This window comes from Symphalangus syndactylus, chromosome 4 (assembly GCF_028878055.3).
Source record: "Symphalangus syndactylus isolate Jambi chromosome 4, NHGRI_mSymSyn1-v2.1_pri, whole genome shotgun sequence".
NCBI classification, from domain to species: domain Eukaryota; kingdom Metazoa; phylum Chordata; class Mammalia; order Primates; family Hylobatidae; genus Symphalangus; species Symphalangus syndactylus.
Window position 1 is genome coordinate 34,641,084 of NC_072426.2, and position 25,544 is coordinate 34,666,627.

Here is a 25,544-nt window from a genome sequence, read left to right on the forward strand (position 1 = left end):
TTATTTTATTTTGGAATTCACTCTTCCAAATAATATGTCCCAGGCTGGGTGTGGTGGCTCACATGTGTAATCCCAGCACTTTGGGAGGCTGAGGTGCGTGGGTCACCTGAGGTCAGGAGTTCGAGACCAGCCTGGCCAACATGGTGAAACCCTATCTCTACTAAAAATATAAAAATTAGCCGGGCATAGTGGCACACACCTGTAATCCCAGCTACTTAGGCGGCTGGGGCAGGAGAATTGCTTGAACCCAGGAGGCGGAGGTTGCAGTGAGCCGAGATTGTACCATTGCACTCCAGCCTGGGCAACAAGAGCGAAACTCTGTTTCAAAATAATAAATAATAATAATATGTCCCTCCTCTACCTCATTTCAAATACAGACTGAAAATGCCTGGCCCCAACATTTGTCCTCACAGCTCCACTTCACCAAGGTTTATTCTGTTCTCTTTGCTGTGTTTTAGGACAACTACAAGACCAGCTCTAAAATGTTTTGATTTCTTCTCTAGCTTTATGCTTCAAGTAGGTGTTTACTCCAAGGATGCAGAAATGTAAATAACCCATTATTTGAATCATTTGGTTTACTATTTAATCTAATAAAAGAATCTGTTTTTTTAATAAATTATGTCCCAAGTTGTCCTGCCTGCCGACTGAGACTGTGGCACGTATTTCAGCTGCCAGTGGAGAACTATAAAATACCAGAGTCCACTGTAAAATCTTAGGTCAAAGTCACTGCAGGTGCTTTCACCGAGGCTTCTCAGACCATTTGGCCACAGTCCATCCCAGGATGACTGGCTACAACCTCCATATGTTGTGAAATCTTCAGAGTCAGAGGAAAATGAGAGTGGGAGCCCACGCCCTGTTTTAGGACTTATTTTTTTTCTTGTATGGAAAAATGAGTCATGACTGCTAATTTCCTTTCCTCCCTTCTCAGAATTCAGACCCATTTGATAGACTGGGTGGGTCAACAGACAGATCCTGAAATGCCGCTTTGGTAAAAGGTTTTAGAATTATAGTGGCAAGGAGGTGTCTGGGGTCTGGAGAGTTTCTCTTTCGTCATTCTTTCCTGCCCACTCTGAATTTCAGAGCCCACAGAGTACAAGAGGTGGTATGGATCTATGCAGACAGGATGACCGCACTCTTTGGAAAGAGGCAAAAACCCTTCCTAAACGGGTCAGTTGGATGATGACAACCTTTACCTCAAAATTGCTAGTAAACTCACATGTTTTCCCTAAAATTGGGTGACTTATTTTTTCCTAAACTTGGGTACTTATTCTGAAATAGACAGCTTACTAATTTGGGACCGTTTATTTTTGCAAAGACAACAAGCACCATCTTGCTGAGAAAACCAAAGTATAGCATAGCTAAAGGTTAAAAGAACAAATTAAAGTGAAGCCTATAAACTGGACCAAAATTTTGAATGGCAAAAGGAAACAGAAGATTACAGGCAATATTTCATTACCCTACAAGGTTAAGATAATATAAAATTTTAGCTCACAAATTCCTAGACCACTTATGTTTAAAATAGAGTTTTTTTGATAACTTTGCCTTGTTTTCAGATCTCAGAATAAGCTTTTAATTCACAGAATTTTAAGTTTATCCACAATAAGATGACGTTGGCCACCTTAGTCTTTTTATAATTGTACAGTCTTTGGGTTCATAAGGGAATCACTTACGTGACCATAAAAACATTAACAGTTTAGCTCCATCAGCCTTTCTCATGTCAGAAACAGAAAATTTTGTAGACTTTCCTGAAGGATATTTGAAAAAATTGACAAGAAGTACACTTTAACTAGCACCTTCTATTTTAACCTCCTCAAAGCATTCCCTTCACATACAGAGGCAGCACGTTGTGAGCAAGACAACTGAGGCTGGACTCGCTGGCTGAGCCACTCACCAGGGCTTTGGCATTGGGGTTAGCTTTCTTATCCAAGAGAACCTTGGCAACTTTGTAATGGCCACAGTGGGCAGCCACGTGTAGGGCAGTCAGGTAGTCATTGGTGACATCATCCACGGGTACATTATGCTGGAGGAGAAGCTGGACGCAGTTTAAATGATCCCCTTGTGTGGCCATGTGCAATGGAGACAATCCATTCTGGAACACATAAAGAAATCAGAGTTCATTCTTTTACCTTTTAAACACAAATGTGCAGAACACAAAGTGCAAATATAAACAGATAAAAACTCCAGTTCTTCACATGAAAATGCCTTCTATTTGTAAAAGCTTTTGACAACTATTTTGAACTACAGCTATTTTTAAAACTGGTCCTCCCAACAGCTTATGTCAGTCAATAACAAGTTGTCAAGGATAATGTATTTTCCTAATTTAATAGAAGTGAGAATTGCAGCATGGGTCATAACTTAGATGAATAGGAATTTTACTTTTCTTTTTGTTTTAAATAGAGATGGGGTTTCACTCTGTTGCTCAGCTGGTCTCAAACTCCTGGCCTGAAGCGATCCTCCTGCCTCAGCTTCCCAAAGCACTGAGATTATAGGTATGAGCCACTGTAACTTGGCCGAATAGGAATTCTTAATATTTAAGACTAAAAGAAAAAATGAAGGTAAGAACAGTGGTATTCATTGGACTGGTATTGATTTTGTCCTTAGAGATTACTAATACCTGAAAGTCTAAATGTAATGCATTTCATCTCACATCAAAGAAAGGAAAACTTTTCCCTTTTCTATCAATCTGGTGCCCCCGTGTGTCTATGATGAGGAAAGGCAAGGCATTGACAAAGCCATTAACTAATGCTTGCCTTGTTAGTATAAATCAATTGGGTTCAATAACACAGTTAATCATGTGTAGTAGGAACGAGTTGAAAATTCATTTAAAGAGCAGAGAGAATAAATAAGTAGGGTCAAAGGTAAATAAAACCTAGAATGACACCGGCACTCAATATGTTTCCTAATGAAGGCAAAACAAGCTAAGAAGATGTCAGTCCTTTCTTTTAACTATGATGGCGAAGTGGGGGAGCCTGGGAAATTCCTAGAGAATTCAATTATCAAGAGAGGCTCTATCAATTATTGTAACATAATTTAACATATTTTGTGGAAAAGTAATTTGACAGCAAATTCAGTTTCTAAAAAAATTGTCATCAACGAATTTTGACAATGACAGATCAAATATGCGCCAAGGAACCAGAGGTTTCTGAATCCTCTGAGCCGAGTTATTTGCTCCGAATTTATCAATGGATGACATAAAGAAGGAGTTCAAGATAAGAAAAAGTAGTATAAGCTCCTTGTTAACCATTCTAATGGCATTATCCACTCTCTGACATATATTTCAACTATTTGTGTTCCGTGAAGGCAAGAGGTACGTGGTTATTAGTTTTTCATTGCCCAGAAGACAGCTTTGCGTATACAGAAAGAGCTCAGCAAACATCTAGGTCAATTTAAAGATCTCGTACACTGTCAGTCCATCAGGATATTTCTGCCTAAAAAATTTCCCTCAAATATTTTAAACCATAGAAATTAAGGTGCAGGAAAAGGTAGGAACATTTCCCATTTGAGATACTGCTACCCACGAGCATATGGACTGCTTTATTCCTGCCAAAACATTCTTTTGCTTTATGTTTTGATACAGTCTTAGAGGAAAACATGAAGTAAACAAGCGAACAAACAAAAATATCCCACAAAGTCTGAGAGAACAAATAATAGTGGAGAGTAGAAATGGGAGGCAGCGTCAATAAAAAAAAATTTAGCAATGCAAAAACACAATGATTGTGTGGATGGGAAACTCAAAGATAATTGGGGAAGGAGAAGAAAACAGTAAAGAAAGCTCATCTGCTCTACAGAAAGAGGCGGTATTACATATGGTGCCTGAAAATATGGATCCAATGTGATGGGCTTTCTTAGCTCAGTGAAGACGAAATTCTTGAAGAACTGGTCAGATGGCCTTAAGGCTAGGAATGTGCTCATTTACTTAATAGTCATTCAACAAATATTTGCTGAAGCCCTACCGTGTTCTAGGCATGAAAGGAGGTGCTTGTGCGTATTGCACTGAACAAGGAAAAGTTCTTGCTTTCATTCTATTGAGGAGAATCTGACAGCAAGCAAGTAAACAAGCATCTAATTTCAAGATGGTGTTAAAAGCTCGAAAGAAAATAAAACACGGCCAGATGGCACTGGCAGGAGGTGGTGAAGATGGGAGGGGTAAATCATGAGAAAATGCCTGTCTATGAGGAAGACATTTGAGTTGAAGAATGTACGGGGACCACAGAGATCTGGAACAAGCTGAGGGAACTCAAACCAAGCAAACAGGAAATGAGAACAACGGTGTATTCTAGGAAGTAAAAGAAGGCTGGTTAGCTAGAAGATGGTGAGGAAGGAGCAAAACCGGAGGAGATGAGGAAGAGAGGTGGTCAGAATCTGTTCAGAAGTCTATCCTCAGTGCAGAGGGAGACTGCTGATCAAACACAGCAGGTGTAATAGATATATTTATCCTTCCTCTCCCAAACTCCACCATAAAGCAGTAATGGATTTAAAGGGTAAAATCTAGAAGGGCACACATGTGTGTGTCCTTTTCCATTCCCACATACACAATGGGGAAGAAATCAAAAACAGATGAGGGTTGTCTCCAAACTTCGGAATATGAAAAGAGGATTTGAGTGTGGTAATTCATCCAGCTGAAAAGAGAGGCTGAAACCTAAGGGTCTGAAGCAGTAGAATCAGTACTGTGCTGACAAATGTTTTAGCACCCAACTCCTGGAAAAAGAAAAGCCCCAGTGTGTAGCACTAGCCAATTTCCATGCTGTAAATCCCCCCACAATAATCAATTTCAAGCCGTCCATCTGATGTTACTGAATGGGGAATTGGAAAGAGATGTACACAACCAGTTCATGAGACGATACAATCAGGTTCCAGCACACTGCTAGGAATAAAAAGACAAGCTGATTTGCCTCTCAAATCCCAAAAAGGCAGAGGCTGTGGAAGCGTAGTACCTCAGAAGATGAAGTGAGACTTGGGGCTGCAAGTAAGATCAGTTCAAAGACTGTGTATAGAGCCATCAGGTCTCCAGGCCCTTCCCAGCTCCGCAAAGTCAGGTAACTGCCTCCTGCGAGCCTGAAGGACACCAGAATTAGTGTCTGGAGAAGGTGAACTAGAGAGATTCAGACTCAAGGGCCCAGGCAGAACAGAGGGCAGTGACGAGGATCTGGACCAAAAATAGGTGATCACAGAAAAAGGAAGGAGAATGGAGGCGTTAAGGATGTGGTCTCTGGAGTTAGGCTGCTTGGGTTCAAATCCTTGTTCTGCCACTAACTGGGATATTTTGAGAAAGCTACTTTATCTTTTTGGGTTTCAGTTTCCTCATCTATGAAAAGGGAATAACAGTAATACCAGTATCTCATTTAATGAGGATTAAATGAGTTAATACGTGTAAAGAACATAGAGCTTGATAAGCAGTAATCACTATGTAAATATTAGTTATCATTATTATGATTAAAGTATGCATAAAGCACAAGACTGGCAGCCTCTTTCCCCTACTCAGAATGTATTCGCATGTGTGTGCACTGCAAAGGTTGGTGGATTTGTCGCTCAAAAAACTGTACCGCCTAAGGTAAAGGGAGCCTAATTGTGACATTAAAGAGCCCCTCTTAACCACTGCCACCTGATCAGCACTGCCTACACTCTTTAGAGCTGCCACTCACATGTTTGTGCCTGACACAATTAGGTACAGCCATTGTGGGAAGCCTTCATTATAAAATATAGAGCCAAAACAATAAAAAGGAAAAAAAGGAAATCTGAGGAATTAGGGACATTTGGTAAACAGAAAAACTAAATTAAAAGAAAAGTTATCTCAAATGTTCTCAGAAAGGTAACAGAAAAAAATGTACCCATTAAACAAGAACAGGATACTTTAAGAAAAGAAGCTATCAGAGAACAAGAAGATGTTCTTGAAAATTAAAAGGTTGGAAGAAAAAAATCAAGATTTCTCAGAACAAATCCAAAGCAATGAAATGAATAGGAGAAAAAAGATGAGCAACTCTCTGATTTTTAACATTGGTCCTTACTGCTTTGAGAAAATGAGAATCAATTTGAAAGAGAACAATGGGGGTTAATGGGAGGGTTTTTAAGCAGGAGGCTGACATGATTTGGATGACAGTTTATATGGCCACTCTGACTGCAAAGTGGGAACTGATTTGTAAAGGAGCAAAAAGGGAAACGGGGGACCAACAGGAAGCTACTACGGTGGTTCAGTGAGAGATGATAATGTGGCTTAGGGGACAGTATTGGAGGGGGAAAGAAAATAGATATGGGGTATGTAAAAGGAAAAGAACAAATAGAATCGTCAAGATAAGAAACACTCAAAAGGCCAAGATGTCATCATATACAATGAAAACATCATGGCTGTTTAATTCTGTTAGACAATACCCTCAACCGCTCACCAGTCTAAACCCTACATTTTACATGAGTGATGGAATTGTCCAGACCATCTCAACCCTGTCTAGTCTTCCTAATGTTGTTGAGGAAACACTGACCAGAGTGAAGACAGAAATAATATGTGCTTTTGTTGTCTGATAATGTTTACAGATTAAAGCTCTTGGTAAAGCTTAGTATCATTTCCAAAACAATCACTGGTTTAATTAATAAAAGTGGTAGTGACAATGAGGTGGTTTATATGTCTCAAAATTTATTTGCAAATATTCTCTTCTTCAAATTATGTCAAATGGTTTTACTATTTAAAAAAGTCTAAAAGAGAGTCAACCATTAATTTTTTTCAGGCAATCATCATGTGTTCCTTTCAGATATGTCAACATTCCCAAAAGCCCAATCAAGGTGCTGTCTTTCCTAAGTTTCCAGTCTTTATCAGCTAAGTGATATCCTTGACCTCCTTAATAGTCTGTGAACTCTCAAGAAGTAAGCTGAGGGGCTAAAGATAGCCGGCACCCAAACTTTAGAGAGTGTAGAACTTTTAGTCTTTCTTAACCTGACAATTACGTCTGAGCTATGAAAATTTCACAGAGTAAAATCAAGAAGTAAGCATTCCCGAAACAAAACAAAAACCACACACACACAAACAACTTTGTGGTATAGCACATTCTACATAAAATCTTAATAAGCCCAAACTTATTTCGAGGTTCTGTAAAGATCTGGGGAACATAACTACTCTGACTGCTACATTGAAAATGTCATTTTCTGTGTGATTCAAAAGGCTAGATCATATAACCATCAAAATAAATACAGTCCAATGTCCAGAAACCTGAAAAGAAATTACCTTGGTTTTTGAAAGAATGGGGGCAGCTCGATCAAGCAACATTTCTACCACCTGCTCATGGCCACTCCTTGCTCCACAGTGCAGTGGTGTCAGACCATCCTGTTGAACAAAGGAAACATCACCAATTAAATTTGACAATAAATTCTATGAGTGCAGTGTACTTCTTCAAGATCCAGCATGGCACCCAAGATGCTGTGGGAAAGTGGGCTTCAAACATTTGCTCATTTATTTCATAAAATACTTCCTTATTTTAGGTTGAAAATGACATTTTTTCATAAGTTTAAGTAGCTGCAAAGTATGTAATTTCCCACAAGTTTGAATATTGACATTTAAATATATAACTTTTCCACTACTCTTTTGAATAGCCAATAAAATCTAAGTACTACAAGTAATTTGATGCTCACCATTAACAAAAACACATGAATAAACTCTTAAATACAAATTTGTAATAGAAATTCTACATTGGTTCTTTTTCCTCTTGCGTTTCTATTTCCATTCCATTTCCCCTACATAATTTTATCTTAATGTAATTTTATGCTTGAAGGTTTTTTATTGATTACTACATATTTCTCTGCCATGAAATTATATAAGTTTAAATTTAAGAAAGGTTTAAATATTTCCTGACAACACATGCCTCTGAGTGTAAAAAATGAATCACCTGATTGGATTATTATAATTATTTGAATATAACCAATCAAAACAGCAAAAATATATAAAAAATTTTGTGACCATTCCACAAAAACAAGGTATTAAAAATTTCTCTTTTAATGAGATATGCTTTTTTCATGACTAGTTTATGTATCTGCTAATGAAGATTAGTTATTGCTAGAATGAGACAGGGTTCAGCATCAATATTAGCCTTGATTTTTGCTTTTATAGATATTAGTGCTGAGAAACCTTGTTCATGTAGACTGTTGTAGTAGGGTTATGAATTCTCTGAATTCCATGTGAAAAATTACTTAATGATCCTTTTTTGTGTTTAAAATCTTTTTTAAAAAATTTCTTCTAAAAGAAAAAAATGGGATATGTGTACAGAATGTGTAAGTTTGTTACATAGGTACATGTGTGCTATGGTGGTTTGCTGTACCTATTGACCCATCCTCTAAGTTCCCTCTCCTCAACCCCCAGCTCCCAACAGGCCCTGTTGTGTATTGTTCCCCTCTCTATGTCCATGTGTTCTCATTGTTCAACTCCCACTTATGAGTGAGAACATGAGGTATTTGGTTTTCTGTTCCCGTATTAGTTTGCTGAGGATGATGGCTTCCAGCTTCATCCATGTCCCTGCAAAGGACATGATCTCTTTCTTTTTTATGGCTGCATAGTATTCCATGATATAAATATATCACATTTTCTTTCTAGTTTGATGGGAATAGCATTGAATCGATAAATTACTTTGGGCAGTATGGCCATTTTCATGATATTAATTCTTCCTATCCATGAAGATGGAATGTTTCTTCATTTGTTTGCATCCTCTCTTATATCCTTGAGCAGTGGTTTGTAATTCTCCTTGCAGAGGTCCTTCACATCCCTTGTTAGCTGTATACCTATGTATTTTATTCTCTTTGTAGTGATTGTGAATGGGAGTTCATTCATGATTTGGCACTTATCAGTTTAAGGAGTTTTTGGGCTGAGATGGTGGAGTTTTCTTTTTTTTTTGAGATGGAGTCTCGCTCTGTCGCCCAGGCTGGAATCATGTCGTCTGCAACAGAGATAATTTGACTTCTTCTCTTCTTATTTGAATATGCTATTTCTTTCTCTTGACTGATTGCTCTGGTCTGAACTTCCAATATTATTTGAATAGGAGTGGTGAGACAGGGCATCCTTGTTTGTACCAGTTTTCAAACGGAATGCTTCCAGCTTTTGCCCATTCAATATGATATTAGTTGTCGGTTTGTCATAAATAGCTCTTATTATTTTGAGATATGTTCCATCAATCCCTAGTTTGTTGAGAGTTTTTAACATGAAGGGATGTTGAATTTTATCAAAGGCCTTTTCTGCATGTATTGAGATAATCATGTGGTTTTTGTCTTTGGTTCTGTTTATGTGATTGATTATGTTTATTGATTTGCTTAAGTTGAACCAGCCTTGCATCACAGGGTTGAAGCCGATTTACTCGTGGTAGATAAGTTTTTTGATGTGCTGGATTCGGTTTGCCAGTATTTTATTGAGGATTTTCTCATCAATGTTCATCAGGGATATTGGCCTAAAGTTTTCTTTTTTTGTTGTGTCTCTTCTTGGTTTTGGTATCAGGATGATGCTGGCTTCATAAAATGAGTTAAGGAGGAGTCCCTCCTTTTTAATTGTTTGGAAGAGTTTCAGAAGGAATGGTACGAGCTCCTCTTTGTATTTCTGGTAGAATTCAGCTGTAAATCCATCTGGGTCCTGGGATTCTTTGGTTGGTAGGCTATTAATTACTGCCTCAATTTCAGAACTCGTTATTGGCCTATTCAGGGATTCGACATCTTCCTGGTTAATCTTGAGAGGGTATATGTGTCCAGGAATTTATCCATTTCTTCTAGATTTTCCAGTTAATTTCCATAAAGGTGTTTATAGTATTCACTGATAGTAGTTTGTATTTCTGTGGGGTTAGTGGTGATGTTCCCGTTGTCATTTTTTATTGTCTATTTGATTCTTCTCTCTTTTCTTCTTTATTAGTTTAGCTAGTGGTCTATTTATATTGTTAATTTTTTCAAAAAAACAGTGCCTGGGTTCATTGATTCTTTGGAGGGTTTTTCATATCTCTATCTCCTTTAATTCTTCTCTTAGTTATTTCTTGTCTTCTGCTAGCTTTTGGATTCATTTGTTCTTGCCTCTCTAGCTCTTTTATTAGGGTGTTGATTTGAGATCTTTCAAGCTTTCTGACATGGGCATTTAGTGCTATAAAATTCCCTCTTAGCACTGCTTTAGCTGCATCCTAGAGATTCTGGTACATTTTCTCTCTGTTCTCATTGGTTTAAAAGAACTTCTTGATTTCTGCCTTAATTTCATAATGTTTACCCAGGAGTCATTCAGGAGCAGTTGTTCAATTTCCATGTAATTGTGTAGTTTTTGTGAGTTTCTTAATCCTGAGTTCTAATTTGATTGCACTGTGGTCTGAGAGACTGTTTGTTATGATTTCAGTTCTTTTGCATTTGCCAAAGAGTGTTTTACTTCCAATCATATGATCAATTTTCGTATAAGTGCCATGTGGCACTGAGAAGAATGTGTATTCTGTTGATTTGGGGTAGAAAGTTCTGTAGACATCTAGTAGGTCCACTTTATCCAGAGCTGAATTCAAATCCTGACTATCCTTCTTAATTTTCTGTCTCACAGATCTGTCTAATACTGAGAGTGGGGTGTTAAAGTCTCCCACTATTATTGTGTGGGAGTCTAAGTCTCTTTATAGGTCTCAAAGAACTTGTTTTATCAATCTGGGCCATCTTTTATTGGGTGCATATATATTTAGGATAGTTAGCTCTTCTTGTTGAATTGTTCCCTTTACCATTATGTAATACCCTTCTTTTTCTTTTTGGACCTTTGTTGATTTAAAGTCTGTTTTGTCAGAGACTAGGATTGCAACCCCTGTTTTTTTTTTTTTTTTTTTTTTTTGCTTTCCATTTGCTTGGTAAATTTTCCTCCATCCCTTTAGTTTGAGCCTATGTGTGTCTTTGCACGTGAGATGGGCCTCCTGAATATAGCACACTGATAGGTCTTGACTCTTTACCCAATTTGCCAGTCTATGTCTTTTAATTGTGGCCTTTAGCCCATTTACATTTAAGGTTGGTGTTGTTGTATGTTAATTTGATCCTACCATCATGCTACTATTTGGTTATTTTGCACATTAGTTGATTCTGTTTCTTCATAGTTTCATTGGTCTTTATATTTTGGTGTGTTTTTGCAGTGACTGGTACTGGTTTTTCCTCTCCATATTTAGTACTTCCTTCAGGAGCTGTTGTAAGGCAGGCCTGGTGGTAATGGAATCCCTCAGCATTTGCTTGTCTGTAAAGGATTTTATTTCTCCTTCACTTATGAAGCTTAGTTTAGCTGGATATGAAATTCCAGGCTGAAAATTCTTTTCCTTATGAATGTTGAATATTGGCCCCCAATCTCTTGGCTTGTAGAGTTTCTGCTGAGAGGTCCGCTGTTAGTCTGATGGGCTTCCCTTTGTAGGTGACCTGGCCCTTCTCTCTGGCTGCCCTTAACAGTTTTTCCTTCATTTAGACCTTGGAGAATCTGATTATTATGTGTTTCAGGGTTGATCTTCTCATGGAGTATCTTAATGGTGTTCTCTGTATTTCTTGAATTTGCATGTTGGCCTATTTTGCTAGGTCGGGTAGGTTCTCCTGGATAATATCCTGAAGTGTGTTTTTCAGCTTGTTTCCATTCTCCCCGTCTCCTTCTCGTATTCCAGTAGTAGGTTCAGTCTTTTTATGAAGTCCTGTATTTCTTGGAGGCTTTGTTCATTCCTTTTCATTCTTATTTCTCTACTCTTATCTGCCTGCCTTATTTCAGCAAGGTGGTCTTCAAACTCTGATATCCTTTCTTCTGCTTGGTCGATTTAGCTATTGATACTTGTATATGCTTCATGAAGTTCTTGTGCTGTGTTTTTCAGCTCCATGAGGTCATTTATGTTCCTCTTGCAACTGGTTATTCTAGTTAGCAATTCCTCTAACCTTTTATCAAGGTTCTTAGCTTCTTTGCACTGGTTTAGAACATGCTCTTTTAGCTCAGTGTAGTTTTTTTTTTACCCATCTTCTGAAGCCTACTTCTGTCAATTCGTCCATCTGATCCTCCATACTTAATGATCTTTCCCCCAAAATTCTTTTCAATGATCCATCACAGGACAACTTTATTAGGTCTTTCATTTTTGTGGGCAGCAACGGGTTTATCGGATCATTAGAATCATGCAGTTCTCAGCAGAACACCAATATTTTGAACTTTTTTCTTGCCCCCACCACCTCAGGGGTTTTTGCACCCTTGGGCAATGTGTGTGTGAGAGAGCTAGGCTTTTCTTAGTACTAGGGCAGAGGGAATATGTGTTAAAGGATAGGTGGGAAGGGAGACTCTGCAGGAAGCTGATGAAGCAGAGAGTTATTCATTTAAAACTAAGTGACTCCAATCCCGCTGGGGAAGTTTTCACAAGTGTTCTTGGTTTAAGAGTTCCCCAACTTGAAGATCCCTGAGACTGGTACTTAGTACCTACCCTAAGGATAATCACATTTAAAAATACAACAAAATTTGATTCAATATATTCATATAACTTTCTGGATTGTGTGAGCAGATATTGAAAGTGAGCCTAATTATTCTAATGTATAAGCCACAAGATACAACCCTATTTCTAAGCTACTAGCCAAATCTCAATAGTATTAATGTTATTTAAAAATAAAATTTGAATTGCAAATAGTACATGGCCTAATTTGAACATTCTTTGGAGCACGTTTATATCTTCTGCCTTTTATGTTGATTTAAAACATTTGCTTTTATAAACCAAAGTAAAGCAGCCTTTCAAGTGAAAACAGCATTTTATTAATAAAATAAAATAAAATCTGGAAACATACAAAAAATAATGTCCAAATGTCTACTTCGTAATGTAAAACCTGAAGACATCTGATGGAGAAATAATATACAATAATCACATCCACCTTCCACCACCTACACAAAAAACATTTCATACAGACTGCAGTACAGTGATTGTTTTTTATGAACTAAAAGGTCAAAATTGTTTCATTTTCTCTTCTGCAGATTCTAAGAAGTAAAAAATGACAAAATATGCATAGACATGTTTGTAAACCAAAAATAAAAGTCTATGGCCCCAAACCATCTGAATGGACCCCTCCTCTCAGCCAAGGGCATTCCAAAATTAACCTGCAAAACTACTTCAGGTCATGACGGGTAAGGGAAGCCAGTCATGCCTCATTCTGCCTTCCTCCTTTTCGGAATTACTGATAGAACAGACTCTTTAAGTCTGATAAGAAACATTTACAATCTATTCTCTCTGAAGCCTGGGAGGCTTCATCTTCATGATAAAACCTTGGTCCTCACAACCCCTTATCCTAACCTAGATATTCCTTTGTATTGATAATAACTCTTTCAACCAGAGTAACTCTTTCAATCAGAAAATCTTTGAATCCATTAATGACTTGGAAGACCCTCTGCTTCCATTGTCCTGCATTTCCAGATGGAAGCAATGTACATCTTGCAAGTATTGGTTGATGTCTCATGTCTCCCTAAAATGTATACAACCAAGCTGTACCCGAACCACCTTGGGCACAGGTTCTCAGGATCTCCTAAGGGCTACATCACGGGCCATTAGTCACTCATATTTGGCTCAGAATAAATCTATTCAAATATCTTACCAGGGTCTGACTCTTTGCATCAATAATTTCAAATTATGGTCACACAGAAAAATAACTATTTTAGCTGCATTCATCCATCCTTGAAAATTATCTTCCACAAGGCAAAATGCTACATACTGAATGCAAAGTGTTTGGCTAAGAGCAAAATCTATCTCATCCATCAACTCCTTAATCCTTTGAGGTATACTGTTTCTTCTTACAGATACACATTTTTTGTTGATTTTGCCCCCTTTTTTTTTTTTTTGAGATGGAGTCTCACTTTATCGCCCAGGGTGGAGTGCAATAGCGCGATCTCAGCTCACTCCAACTTCTGCCTTCTGGGTTCAAGCGATTCTCCTGCTTCAGCCTCTTGAGTAGCTGGGATTACAGGCGCCTGCCACCATGCTTGGCTAATTTTTGTATTTTTAGTAGAGACTGGGTTTCACCATGTTGTCCGGGCTGGTCTCGACCTCTTGACCTCAGGTGATCTGCCCACCTCAGTCTCCCAAAGTGCTGGGATTACAGGCGTGAGCCATCGTGCCTGGCCTGATTTTTGTCTTTTCAAAAAAAGTTTTAATTATAAAAAATTTCAAAGATATTGCAGATTAAAATAGACGGAATATTATAATGAACCTCTGGGTACCTAACTCAGCTTCAACAATTGTCACCCCATGGTCAGTCATGACTCGTCTGTATATTGACCGAAAGTCAAACCCTTTTCTTGTATTATTTTGAAGCAAATCCAAGACATCGTATTATTATATCCTCATGATTAGTCCTATAAAAGTATAATATTTATTTGATAAGTAGAGACTCCAAGGTTCAAAGAAGTGAAATTACTCATCCAAGGTGGCACGCACCAAATTTAGAATGAGGCTTGGACTATGAGTGCTGGCTCTACAAGACAATCAAGGCATGTCTTCAGAGGGGTTACTAAGGCTAAGCCACTCTTAGCCTTCCCTTAGCTACATTCAGAAGCTGCTACCTCTGATCTCTGATGTTTGTTTACTAACAACATGTGGCGTCTAAAGACTCAGTAGGGAAAGGTGACATTTCACCAGCAGAAGAGCTGTGAAGTGTTATATTCTTTAGCCATTGTTCCTTTAATCACCTTGCTTCCATGACAAAGTCAGCTGTTACCCTAAGGTACAACTCATCAGTTCTAGCTGAACTGCAAAGAGCTACTTGAAACACAACTCTTTCAACTGTAGTTTTCCTTGTAGTATTTTGAACACTGACTTCAAGTGTCAGTCTCCTTTGGATCTTCTACAGATTCAGTCTGGCTCTTTTCAAAGGCATGTAGCTCTTCAAGTAGCCAAAATTGCTGCAGGAGGGATGCCTCATCTGGAAGCTGCACAAGATATCAATGATGCGACTGCCTGGCTGCACAGGCAGTGCTGGCCCAGCTGCTGGGACATTGACAGGTCAGTGGAAAACGAGTGCCTAGGGTGAATGTAAGATCTTTAATTAGCATCACAGTTCTTGCAGTCATGAAGACAGGCAAGACCAGCTGATCCACAGTGGGACTGAAAAGGACCTGCCATTTAATGATTCACACTTAATTCAGTTAAAAAAAAAAGAGGAAGAAAACTAGCAGGCATTTGTTGTACTTCACTCCTACTTTTTGGTTAAAAAAATAAATTTTGAACTCATTTCTTTGGCTTTGAAGCTGGTATGGCCTATCACTCACTTTCCTGACACACGGTTCTGATTTAGGATGCCATTCTGTTCAAAATGATTTTCACTAACTGTCATTCACAGTTACTCCTCAGTCAAGTCTAAATTCTTCAAGTTAGCATTCAAAGTCGTCTAAAATCAGTTCCTGCTATACTTGGTCCAACTTGGCCTTTCCTGATTCCCTTAACTTATACTGCAATTAACAAACTCTCTGCAGCTTCTGGTAAGAGTCCCTCCTTTTCTTGTTTTACTGTCTTGCCCACACCATTTCATGTACCTGAGAGTTCCCTTCCCACTTCCTACAGGATCCTTACTATCTTAGAGCAGAGCATTTCTTTGAAATCTTTTCACAAATTAAATGGAATCTTTCTACCTTCCAGACTCCTGTCTTATTTTCTATACCTCTTTTGGGGGACCTGCAACTTTTTACATAGTATTTTCTTTACCTGTGGGCACACATGAATATTTCTAGTGACAAAGATGCTCTTCCTTGACTTAACTCTAGTCAAGCTTCTCTGAATTCTCTTCTCATCTAGACTTTTGGCCTTCCTTATGTTAGTGTCTGCTTAGTTCAGTTTTAGCAAGACTCCTACTGGATCAGTTTAATGAAAATCCCAACCCTTACTATTAGATCAAATTCCTTATCTCCCACCCTGCCTTTCTTATCAATCTGACCTGCCTTTGGCAATAATCTTGTCAAGTCAGTTTACCCAGAATTGCCCCTACCCTTGACATTTCCTCTTAGTAATTTTCTATTTACTGACCTCACACCTTACTCCTTGGCTATAAATTCCCACCTTTCCTTGCTGTATTCAGAGTTGAGCTAGATCTCTTTACTACTATAAAATTCCTTTGTCGTAGCCTCCTTTGGATAAAGTCAGCTTTACTGTTTTCTTACAAGTATCATGTATAATTTTTTAGTTTAACACTAGTTTATCTCTAAGGACAAGATTACCAGCTTAAGGGATAAATGAATCTCACAGAGGAGGTAACTTAGTACTATGTCCATGAAAGCTGCCTAATAAAAATTACTGAGTAAATGAATGAATGGAGTGAGTGAATGAATGTGTTTTCAGGCTAGTTAAAAAAATTATTTTCTAGTTAGTTGTTTAAAATTATTTTCCTTGTCATTCTTTTTGTTTAAGAGTAGACTCATTTTGTCTACTTCAGTAGCACTATTAAAATACCTTATTTTTCCAGAAAAGTAAAATTCTCAATAGAATAAGTGACTTGTAAATTGGGATTTGATTTAAGGATGTGACTAAGTCTCTTAGCTTTCAGAATTTGCTCTAAATAAGATTTCCTTTTTCTACTCAGAATACTAATAAGTGTAATGAAAGAGCTATGGTTGATACTGTGCTTTGCAATGTAGCAGAGAACTGGCATATTCATTTCCCTAAAATTAGAGCCACGCTTTTTTTTTTTTTTTGATGCAGAATAAGGATTCTTACTTGCTTCCAACCCCTAGAAATTTATAATTAATGAACAAAGTCACTTAGAATGAGCTGTAGACCAAAAAGCAGTTTTTCAACTGCATAGAATAGTGTTGATCTCCAGTTGAAAAATGCTAGACAAAGGCAATTTTGGGGCATTGAGGGAGGGGGTGCCTCACGAAAGGCAACATATGCAGTTGGACAGGAAAGAAGGAGAGGGATGCTGAGTTGCCATAGTAACATTACGGAAGGGAAATGAAATTACATGGGGTTAGTAATATTTTCCAATTCCCTTGATTTTTAAAGGACTCACATAATGAACAAGTTTCCCTTGGGCAGAATTCTAAAGCAACACAAACTGGCTAGTCCAGATCTCGTATTTCATTTTAGTGACAGTAATCTTATTAGTGAGGAGGGGAACAGCACGTTACTCGCTGGACAGAATGCTCTCATGTTAGCCTAAGAGCAAATCCTTGTACACGTGAAGGTCAAAAGACTTTCAGATCCGATTTTTCTGAAAAGCATGATGCAGGATATTAAGGCGCCACACCTAGGACTATGAAACCAGAATGTGTCTTTAGCAGGTCAAATTTGCTCAGTGTCACTGAAGTGACACAAATTCGTGGTTTGGGAAATATTTTCAAGAAGAGACATATTTATTTTGATTTGTATCCTTTAGGATACTCTTTCTTTCTTTTCTTTTTCACCAGCAAAATAAATAAATAAATACAAACTCCTCACTCTAGAGAAAGAAAAGGAATTCAAGCAGAGAGAACTCTGCAGATAGATCATGGCTGTAGAATACGATGTAATCTTTAATTAAAAACTGAAAACAATGAAAAAAATGTAGAGGGTCCTTCAAGAGAAGAGAACTATGATGATAGTGAAAGATAAACTAAAGGGCATCACTTACAGTCTAATAGCTAAGCTCTTTTCTTTTCTTTCTTTTTCTTTCTTTTTTTGAGACAAAGTCTTGCTGTCACCCAGGCTGGAGTGTAATGGCACAATCTCGCTCACTGCCACCTCTGCCTTCTGGGTTCAAGCAACTCTCATGCATCAGCCTCCCAAGTAGCTAGGATTACAGGCATGCCCCACCACTTCCAGTTATTTTTACATTTTTTGTAGAGATGGGGTTTCACCAAGTTGGCCAGGCTGGTCTCAAACTCCTGGCCTCAAGCAATCCTCTCACATCAGCCTCCAAAAGTGCTAGGATTACAGGCATGAGCCACCGCACCCAGCCAGCAAAGCTATTTCATATTGGCATTTTCAACAAAAATTTGGACTGTGTCCTCATTTTTTTTGTGTTAAGCAGTTACCGAGATAGCTTAAGAGGTGAAATAAAATTTTTTGAATGTCCTCTATGTTATAGGCTCATTATAATTGTGATCTTATTTAATCTTTACAGCAATTCTATGAGAAAAGCATCAGTAGTTACATTTATAGATGAGAAAACTGCTCCAGGGGATTCATGTACTACTCAAGGTCACATGGCAAGTACATAGAGTAAATAGATAGGATTTACATTCAGGATTGCCTCCCTTTGAAGGACTGGGTTCCTTCTGCTATGCCAAGCAACCTCTTCAAAAAATATAAGCAGTCAATGTTCTATTTAAGATCAAGAGTTCATTTCTGCCTTTTATATATAGGAGGGAAAATATATTAATTAGCTTCCTTTTTCTACTGCCATACCACCTATATGTTTAAATGAAAATAAGGTAAAATCCCTTTGTGTCCTCTGTACTTGGAAAACTACAGCCTTCATTTTGAGACTAGAACACACCTTATGTTATTTGTATTGTAGTTTTCCACTCTGTTCTTTGTGTTTATTTTCCCTCCTTGCTTGTCTCCTTTTGCGTTGGAATTATTTAGTATTCTAATCATTGAAACATCATATATATCATTGGCTATCTTCTGATTTTTTTAGTTAAATTTTTTTGGGGGGATAGTTGTTTTATAAATTAAAATGTGTATCTTTAACTTACTAGTGTGAATATTATAATATTACAAATTGTAATTCCTATAATGTAATAACTGTATATTATATATAATATTATATATAATAGAGTGTATATAGTATATATTATATATAATATAGAGGATATAGTATATATCTAAATAGTATTTATTGTAATATATAGTATATATTATATACTATACGTGGTAATATATAGTATTACATATGTAATACTATATATACTATGTATATATACCATATTATATATTACATATAATATAGTAAATTATAGCATAATATAGTATAATATAGTATAACATAATATATAACATTATATAATATATAATATATAACATACTATAAAATATAGTATATATACTATGTTCTCAGAATGCTTTGCAACTGTAAAAAACATTCTTTCCTTCAAAGATATTCTCTTGTGTTTTGAAAGCTAGTGGCATTTCATGATTACTGGTCCTTCTTTTAATCTAAATAAATATTTTCAATTAACGTAATATTTTTGACATAAAATGAAAAAATTGATATATTTTTATATGACATGAAGAAACATTTTCATGCTAGTTTCAACTAATATAGAAACCCAGGGTCTTCTTCACTATTTCTAATGTTCTTGTCAACATATCTATTTTAGAACTCAAGGAGGAAGTATTGTTTTAGAATTTCTTTTTCAGAGAGACTATTCTATGACTTTGAAATATTTAATATTTTATTCAAGGATTTATTTTTGACTTTGGACAATCACATCCCTGGAAATATAATCAAGAGCAAAGTCAGTATCAATAATTCTTTTTTCTTAGTATTTAACCTGAGAAACAGAACCAGTTACATTTCTGGGAAAGCATGGGCTGAAATTATAGTACATCAAATGTCCCCAACACCTTCCCAGGCAGTAAAAATTTAACAATTGACAGATTGGAAGTGCCTTGAAAACACTTCATCTACCTGAGCATAAATACTTCTTTATTCTTGTACATAAACCGGATGCCATTAACTTCAGTGGAAAAATTACATTACCATAGGACCAGTATAAAGTCAAGTAAATTAAGATGTTTTGACAAATGTAATATTAAGAAGTATATCTTATTTCAATATATTCGGCCAACACTTACTAGGCATTTAATATGTACCAGGAAGCGTGCTAAGTATGCTAAGTGTGACAGACACTAAGATGACCACGTGCATCTTAGAGTTAAGGTGTAGCTTTGCAAGTAATACTGTGGTAATGGGTTTCTCCGAGGATGCAGGCAGTGGCAACTTGCTAGAAAGGCTAGAAGTTGGGAGGGGCACAGTTAGAGTAACATTCTGGCAATGAGAGTATTGTTATTACCAACACTACTGGGGATTTTGCATCTTCTCTGAAGCACTAAATACAAGTATAGCTGCTTTTATTATTAGATGGAGAGGAGTCAGTGAAAAGAGATAGAGAACTCAAGTCTCAAAATGGTTCTGATTCAGGGTCTGTATTGAGTCTCTGATTGGTCTGTGAATTGATGCAGAGCAAACTAAAAATGACGAGAGACCATCCATTGCAAAGTATCTTCCTTCAACATGTACCAAATACTCACGCTAGCTTTAAAGAGAGAAGAATTCAGTGGAAAGAAATAAGGGCCATTCTTAGCAAAACATTTTAGTCTATAAAGAAACGAAACCATTGTGATCTTGTTGAAAAAATGAACTACATAAATCATTTTAAAATTAGAAAGCTGCATATAGACCAGATTGACAAATATGCCTTGATAGGTGTTTATATCTCAGCACATGTCCCACCACTGTGACAGAGATTCTCTATATACTTACTATCAACAGGAACATGAGTTAACAAGCCAGTTGATATTAATTAGCATTATGGAGCTGGGAAAATGGGAAAGATTTTCCTGAAATGAGGTAAATAGAAACATGAAGGGTCCGGGGTCCGGGTGCGGTGGCTCACACCTGTAATCCCAGCACTTTGAGGGGCTGAGGAGGGCAGATCACGAGGTCAGGAGATCAAGACCATCCTGGCTAACAAGGGGTTTAGTGAAACCCCGTCTCTACTAAAAATACAAAAATTAGCCGGGCATGGTGGCAGGCACCTGTAGTCCCAGCTACTCAGGAGGCTGAGGCAGGAGAATGGCTTGAACCCAGGAGTTGGAGCTTGCAGTGAGCCGAGATCACGCCACTGCACTCCAGCCTGGGCGACCCACAGAGCGAGACTCAATCTTAAAAAAAAAAAGAAACCTGAAGGGTCTGTAATTCATCATATCCTAGCTAAACACCTCCAAGAAGATTCATGTGCAATCATCCTAAATTTTATAATAACTAATTATTCTTAAAGTTACAATTTCCAGTGCCCTTCCAGCTGAGAGACTGAGATCATCAGGAACAACTTTCTATCTGTACTGGCTGGAAAACTATGACTCAGGAGGGTGAACTTTTCTCAGGTCACAATTTCACTACTTGCTAGTCACACTTAAGATTACAGATCAGGCACTAGGGTGAAATTAAATTCACTCATCTGCCTTTCCAGCTGGTAATATCTTGCTCTGATTCTACCTAAATTACACTGAACACAATTCAAGTTTACGTCCTTGAATGAAAGAGCTCTAAGAATCTTCTTTTAAACTGAATCCTCTATTCTGTGAGCACCCAGACAGGGCACAGAGCAATAGGAACGAGGTCCCTTACAGTGCTGTCCTCTGAGATGAAATCCAGTGATGCTTTCCTGCGTCTAAAACACAGGGGATAAGTGTGTAGCAGATCAGATTTATTGAATGCAAGCAAGGTTGCCGTAATAGTAAGTACTTGGCGGGAGGCAGATGGGTAGATAACGGTATCTATTTTCTCAGGGGCTACCAGACTGGGTAGTTAGAACTTGTTTTTGTGACAAATTCTCCTATTTTTAGGCTTGCCCCCATGGCTTTCTGACATTTTAGCCCACTCCTTCCCTTTCACCCACACACCCAATCACTACTTCATTTCAGCAGGAGAGAAGGGACATTTTGATGAAGAGAACACAAAACAGTTTACATATTTCGGGTATATACTATAATTTCTCCCATTTAGTCTGCCAGAAATTCAGTCTGTGCCCAACTGACACCCTTCCCCCAACCCATTCCATTCAGAACAACTGCAGAAGAATGTCAGTTTTTTCTGTTCTCTGGTTCTCCATGTCTTTCCTTCACATAATACAGGAGGAATGTAAATCCAAGTCAAAACTGAATGGGAGGTACAAAGGAATCTGTATCTTTGTCGAAAATAAGACAGCCCTTCGGAACAGGGAGGCAAAGTGGCACAGAAACCAAGTTGCACACCAAACTTTGCCCATGTAGATTATTTCCTATCTTTGGTACTTTCATGCAGAGGAATTTGTATGTTTTTCTCCTGGCCCTCCCCTGTGACCCTCTATGCCCTCTAAAGATGGGGCCTGAACTTCCTATGTATCCTTTTCTCCTCCCATTGAACCAAATAGGACATGTAAGTGTTTGACAAATGATGAAAAATGACTGACAAATCATCTTGCTGTTCTGTTGATTTACCATATCAACAAACAGAGAAATAAGGTAATTTCCAATCCATATACCAACTGAAATCTGTATATCCAGGCACCTCTTCAAGCTTCTCTTTTCTGCGTGTCTTGGTAACCCTCATTTCCCTTCGCAAAGATTCCTCCTCTTTACAAATGTTCCTTTTCCTCCATGTGATAATCAGGCAACAGATGCAATGCATCTCTACTTTTTATTCCTTACAACTCCTTAAATAGCCTGCGCTTAGCAGAAGACCCCTGCCATTTAGAGCAATGGTTCTAGCATTCTTTACATACTGATAATTGCTTCTTACTGGAATGATGCAAAATCACTTCAATAAGACCTATATTCAATTTACCTCTCCAGTAAGACAGTCATTTAGGGGTCGGCCTTCCTCTTTCTTCCCTTTTCCTATTTAGAAAGTCTGTTTCTTTTAAGGTACATACATGGTTTCCAGGTTCAGTGGTAATCAAGAAAAAGAAGTCTAGGTCTCCTGCCTATGGCTGGGCTGTCTTAGGGTCAAAGTACAGAATACAAACTAGACCTTTTGTTTCATAAGGGCAGGGGAAGTATTGTGGTGTCTTGCTCTGTCACCTGCTATGTCTGGTCCACAGTAGACACTCAACGATCATTTATTGGTTGAGTAAATAAATGCAAGGAATAAAAAATGAAGTAGTAAATCAAAGCACTACAGAAATTAAGCTGAGGTTACCAGGCCAGTTTTAGGAACATGGAATCAGAATTTTTAGAAGAGGGAAGCACAGGATTGCAGGAGTTACAGTTACAAGAAAACTACTTAAAACCCTGCGATAGATGGATGTTTGTGGTGAGACCACCTTTTGATTAGATTGCTTCTTGCACAAGAAATATTGAATAAGAAAACCCGTGGCTAGAACTTTAATACTAACTGGAGCTCTGAGATATGCTAGCAGTGGCTAGAATTTATTTCTGGCCTACTTCATGCCAGCACAGTTTACAAACATTATCTTGATCATTGCAACAACCCTACAAGGTGGCCATTAATTTTCTTTATTTTCAGATAGAGAAAGTACAATCAGTAAAGTTAGATAGCCTACCTAAGTCAGCTAGCTAAGTTTAGAATGTGGATTCAAATCAGATTCTAAGTCTTGGTTTTTCCCCTACCCACAATGCATCACACCAAAGAAGCAACATGCCATAAACACCTAGGTTAGACATAGTTGTGGGTTTTTATAATTTTTTAATTAAAAAATGTTGTTTTGTTTTGTTTTAGAGACAGGGTCTCACTCTGTTGCTGAGGTGTGATCAAAGCCTACTGTAGCCTTGAACTCCTGGGCTCAAGCGATCCTCCTGCCTTGGCCTCTGAAAGTGCTGGGATTATAGTTGTAAGCCACTGGGCCCAGCCTTTAAAAATTTTTAATTGGGGTAAAATACATACAACATAAAATTTACCCTCACAGTCCATAAGCGGACACTTCAATAATGTTAACCACATTCACATTGTTGTGTAACAGATCTCTAGAACTTTTTCATCTTGCAAAACTAAAACTCTATACCCATCAAATAACTACTTCCTCTACACCCAGTCCCTGCCAACTACCATACTACTTTCTGTTTCCATGATTTTCACTATTCTAGATGTCTCATGTAAGTGGAATCATACAGTATTTGTCCTTTTGTGACTGGTATATTTCAGCATAATGTCCTCAAGGTTCATCAATGCTGTAGCATGCAACAAGATTTCCTTCTTTTTTAATGGCCGAATAATACTCCATTGCATTTTAAAATTTTAAAATTCATTCATCTGTCCATGAACATTTGGGCTGCTTTTACCTCTTGCCTATTGCTGCTATGAACATGGTTATGCAAATATTTTGAGATCCTGCTTTCAATTATTTTGGACATATACCCAGAAGTGAGATTGCTGGATCATATGTTAGCTCTATTTTTAATTTTTTTTGAGGAAGCTCCACACTGTTTTCCATAGCAGCCACATCATTTTACATTTCTACCAGCAGTGCACAAGGGTAGACAGATTTGTTTTTAAATAGAATAACTTGCAGTTTTAGTAACAAACTGACCGAATAGCTTAGCTTACAGTGTCTTGAAAATTAAATGCAACAAAAACTCTAGAACTTTTAAAGCCAGGTACCATTTAACTGTGAATTAAGTATTGATAAATATAGATGGATGGCCATACCATTTTTTAAAAAATAAAAGTAGCAGTCATTTTTCAAGAGACTATAACAAATAGAACAGAAAACGAAGCTCATGTTGTATCAGCACAAAGGTATTAGGAAAAGTATTCCTACTTCCTGAATATAAGTAGAAGCAGGTACATAAGTTGCACACTTACCCTGGTTTTGGCATCGATTTTAGCTCCTCGATCGAGCAATAGTTTTACCATATTTGCATTTCCTCTTTTTGATGCAACATGTAAAGGAGTGATGTCATTCTGGGAAGAAGAGGAAAAAGTACAGATTTGATATTTTTGGTTTCAACAAAACGTTCCTTTCTAAACTTCCCACAACATATCCCCATTTCCCCCTCTTCTTTTCTAAACATCCTTTATGAACAGTGTGCTTCCTAATACTTCTGACAGGAATTTTCTTCAGAAGGAGACTTTAAAAAGGAATGAATTGTAAGGGAATCTGTGAGGCAGGGTCCAAGTTAATTTATTTCAATCACTTGAGGTGACTGATGGATGAGGTGATAATTTGTTTTTTTGCTAAAAAATCCTGCATTTTTAAGTCAATGTATTTTTCTATAAATTTGAGTGATACATACTGGCTAGTGAGTGGTTGACTAACAAGTAGCTGATTAAGTCAGTACAGACTGAGTTTAAAGGAGTGTCATGTGACTTGGAGCCTTTCCCAGGTTCCGTTGGGAGCATCAGCTTGTCAAGGAGAGACAATAGGAACTCAAACTGGAAAATCTGTTACTTCTATACATAGTCACATAACTTCCCATGCCCGTGGTGCTTAAATGTGTTTACAGGCATTTGTTAGCAGTCTCTTGAAAACTGTAATTCTTATTTGACAAATATTTGAAGAATAACCAGATTGTTAGGATTATCTGAAATTCTAATTGTGTTCTCCTTGATTTCAGTAGTAGGCTACCATAGTTATTCTCCTCTCCAAGCATCTTACAGGCACTATGATTGTTTCCAGACTGTCAAGGAAATGTACGCATACATTGAAAACAATTCCCTAATTTCTTGTTTTGTTTTTGTTTTTTTTTCTTTTTAAGTGACAGAGTCTCGCTATGTTCCTTAGGCTGGTCTCAAATTCCTGAGCTCCAACGATCCTCTCGCCTCAGCCTCCCAAGTAGCTGGAACTACAGGTGTGCACCACCATGCCTGGCTTCTTATTCTTGTGTAGCAGCAATATGAGTTTAAATCCTGTTGTTCACAAAGAATCAATTACATCACAAATAAACTAGGCTCACAGGGAT

General features: G+C 37.6%; 1 protein-coding gene across 3 annotated transcripts in view; it reads right to left on the reverse strand.

Annotated features, from left to right (window-relative positions):
- Positions 1–25,544, reverse strand: part of ANK3 (ankyrin 3) — a 556,820-nt gene that overhangs the window by 178,689 nt on the left and 352,587 nt on the right. For all 3 annotated transcript variants that reach the window (XM_055274392.2, XM_055274391.2, XM_055274393.2), the window contains exons 8-10: positions 24,448–24,546; positions 7,211–7,309; positions 1,892–2,089 (exon numbers count right to left, since the gene is read on the reverse strand). In XM_055274392.2, coding sequence (XP_055130367.1) covers positions 1,892–2,089; positions 7,211–7,309; positions 24,448–24,546 — 396 coding nt within the window. The remainder of the gene's footprint in view (positions 1–1,891; positions 2,090–7,210; positions 7,310–24,447; positions 24,547–25,544) is intronic.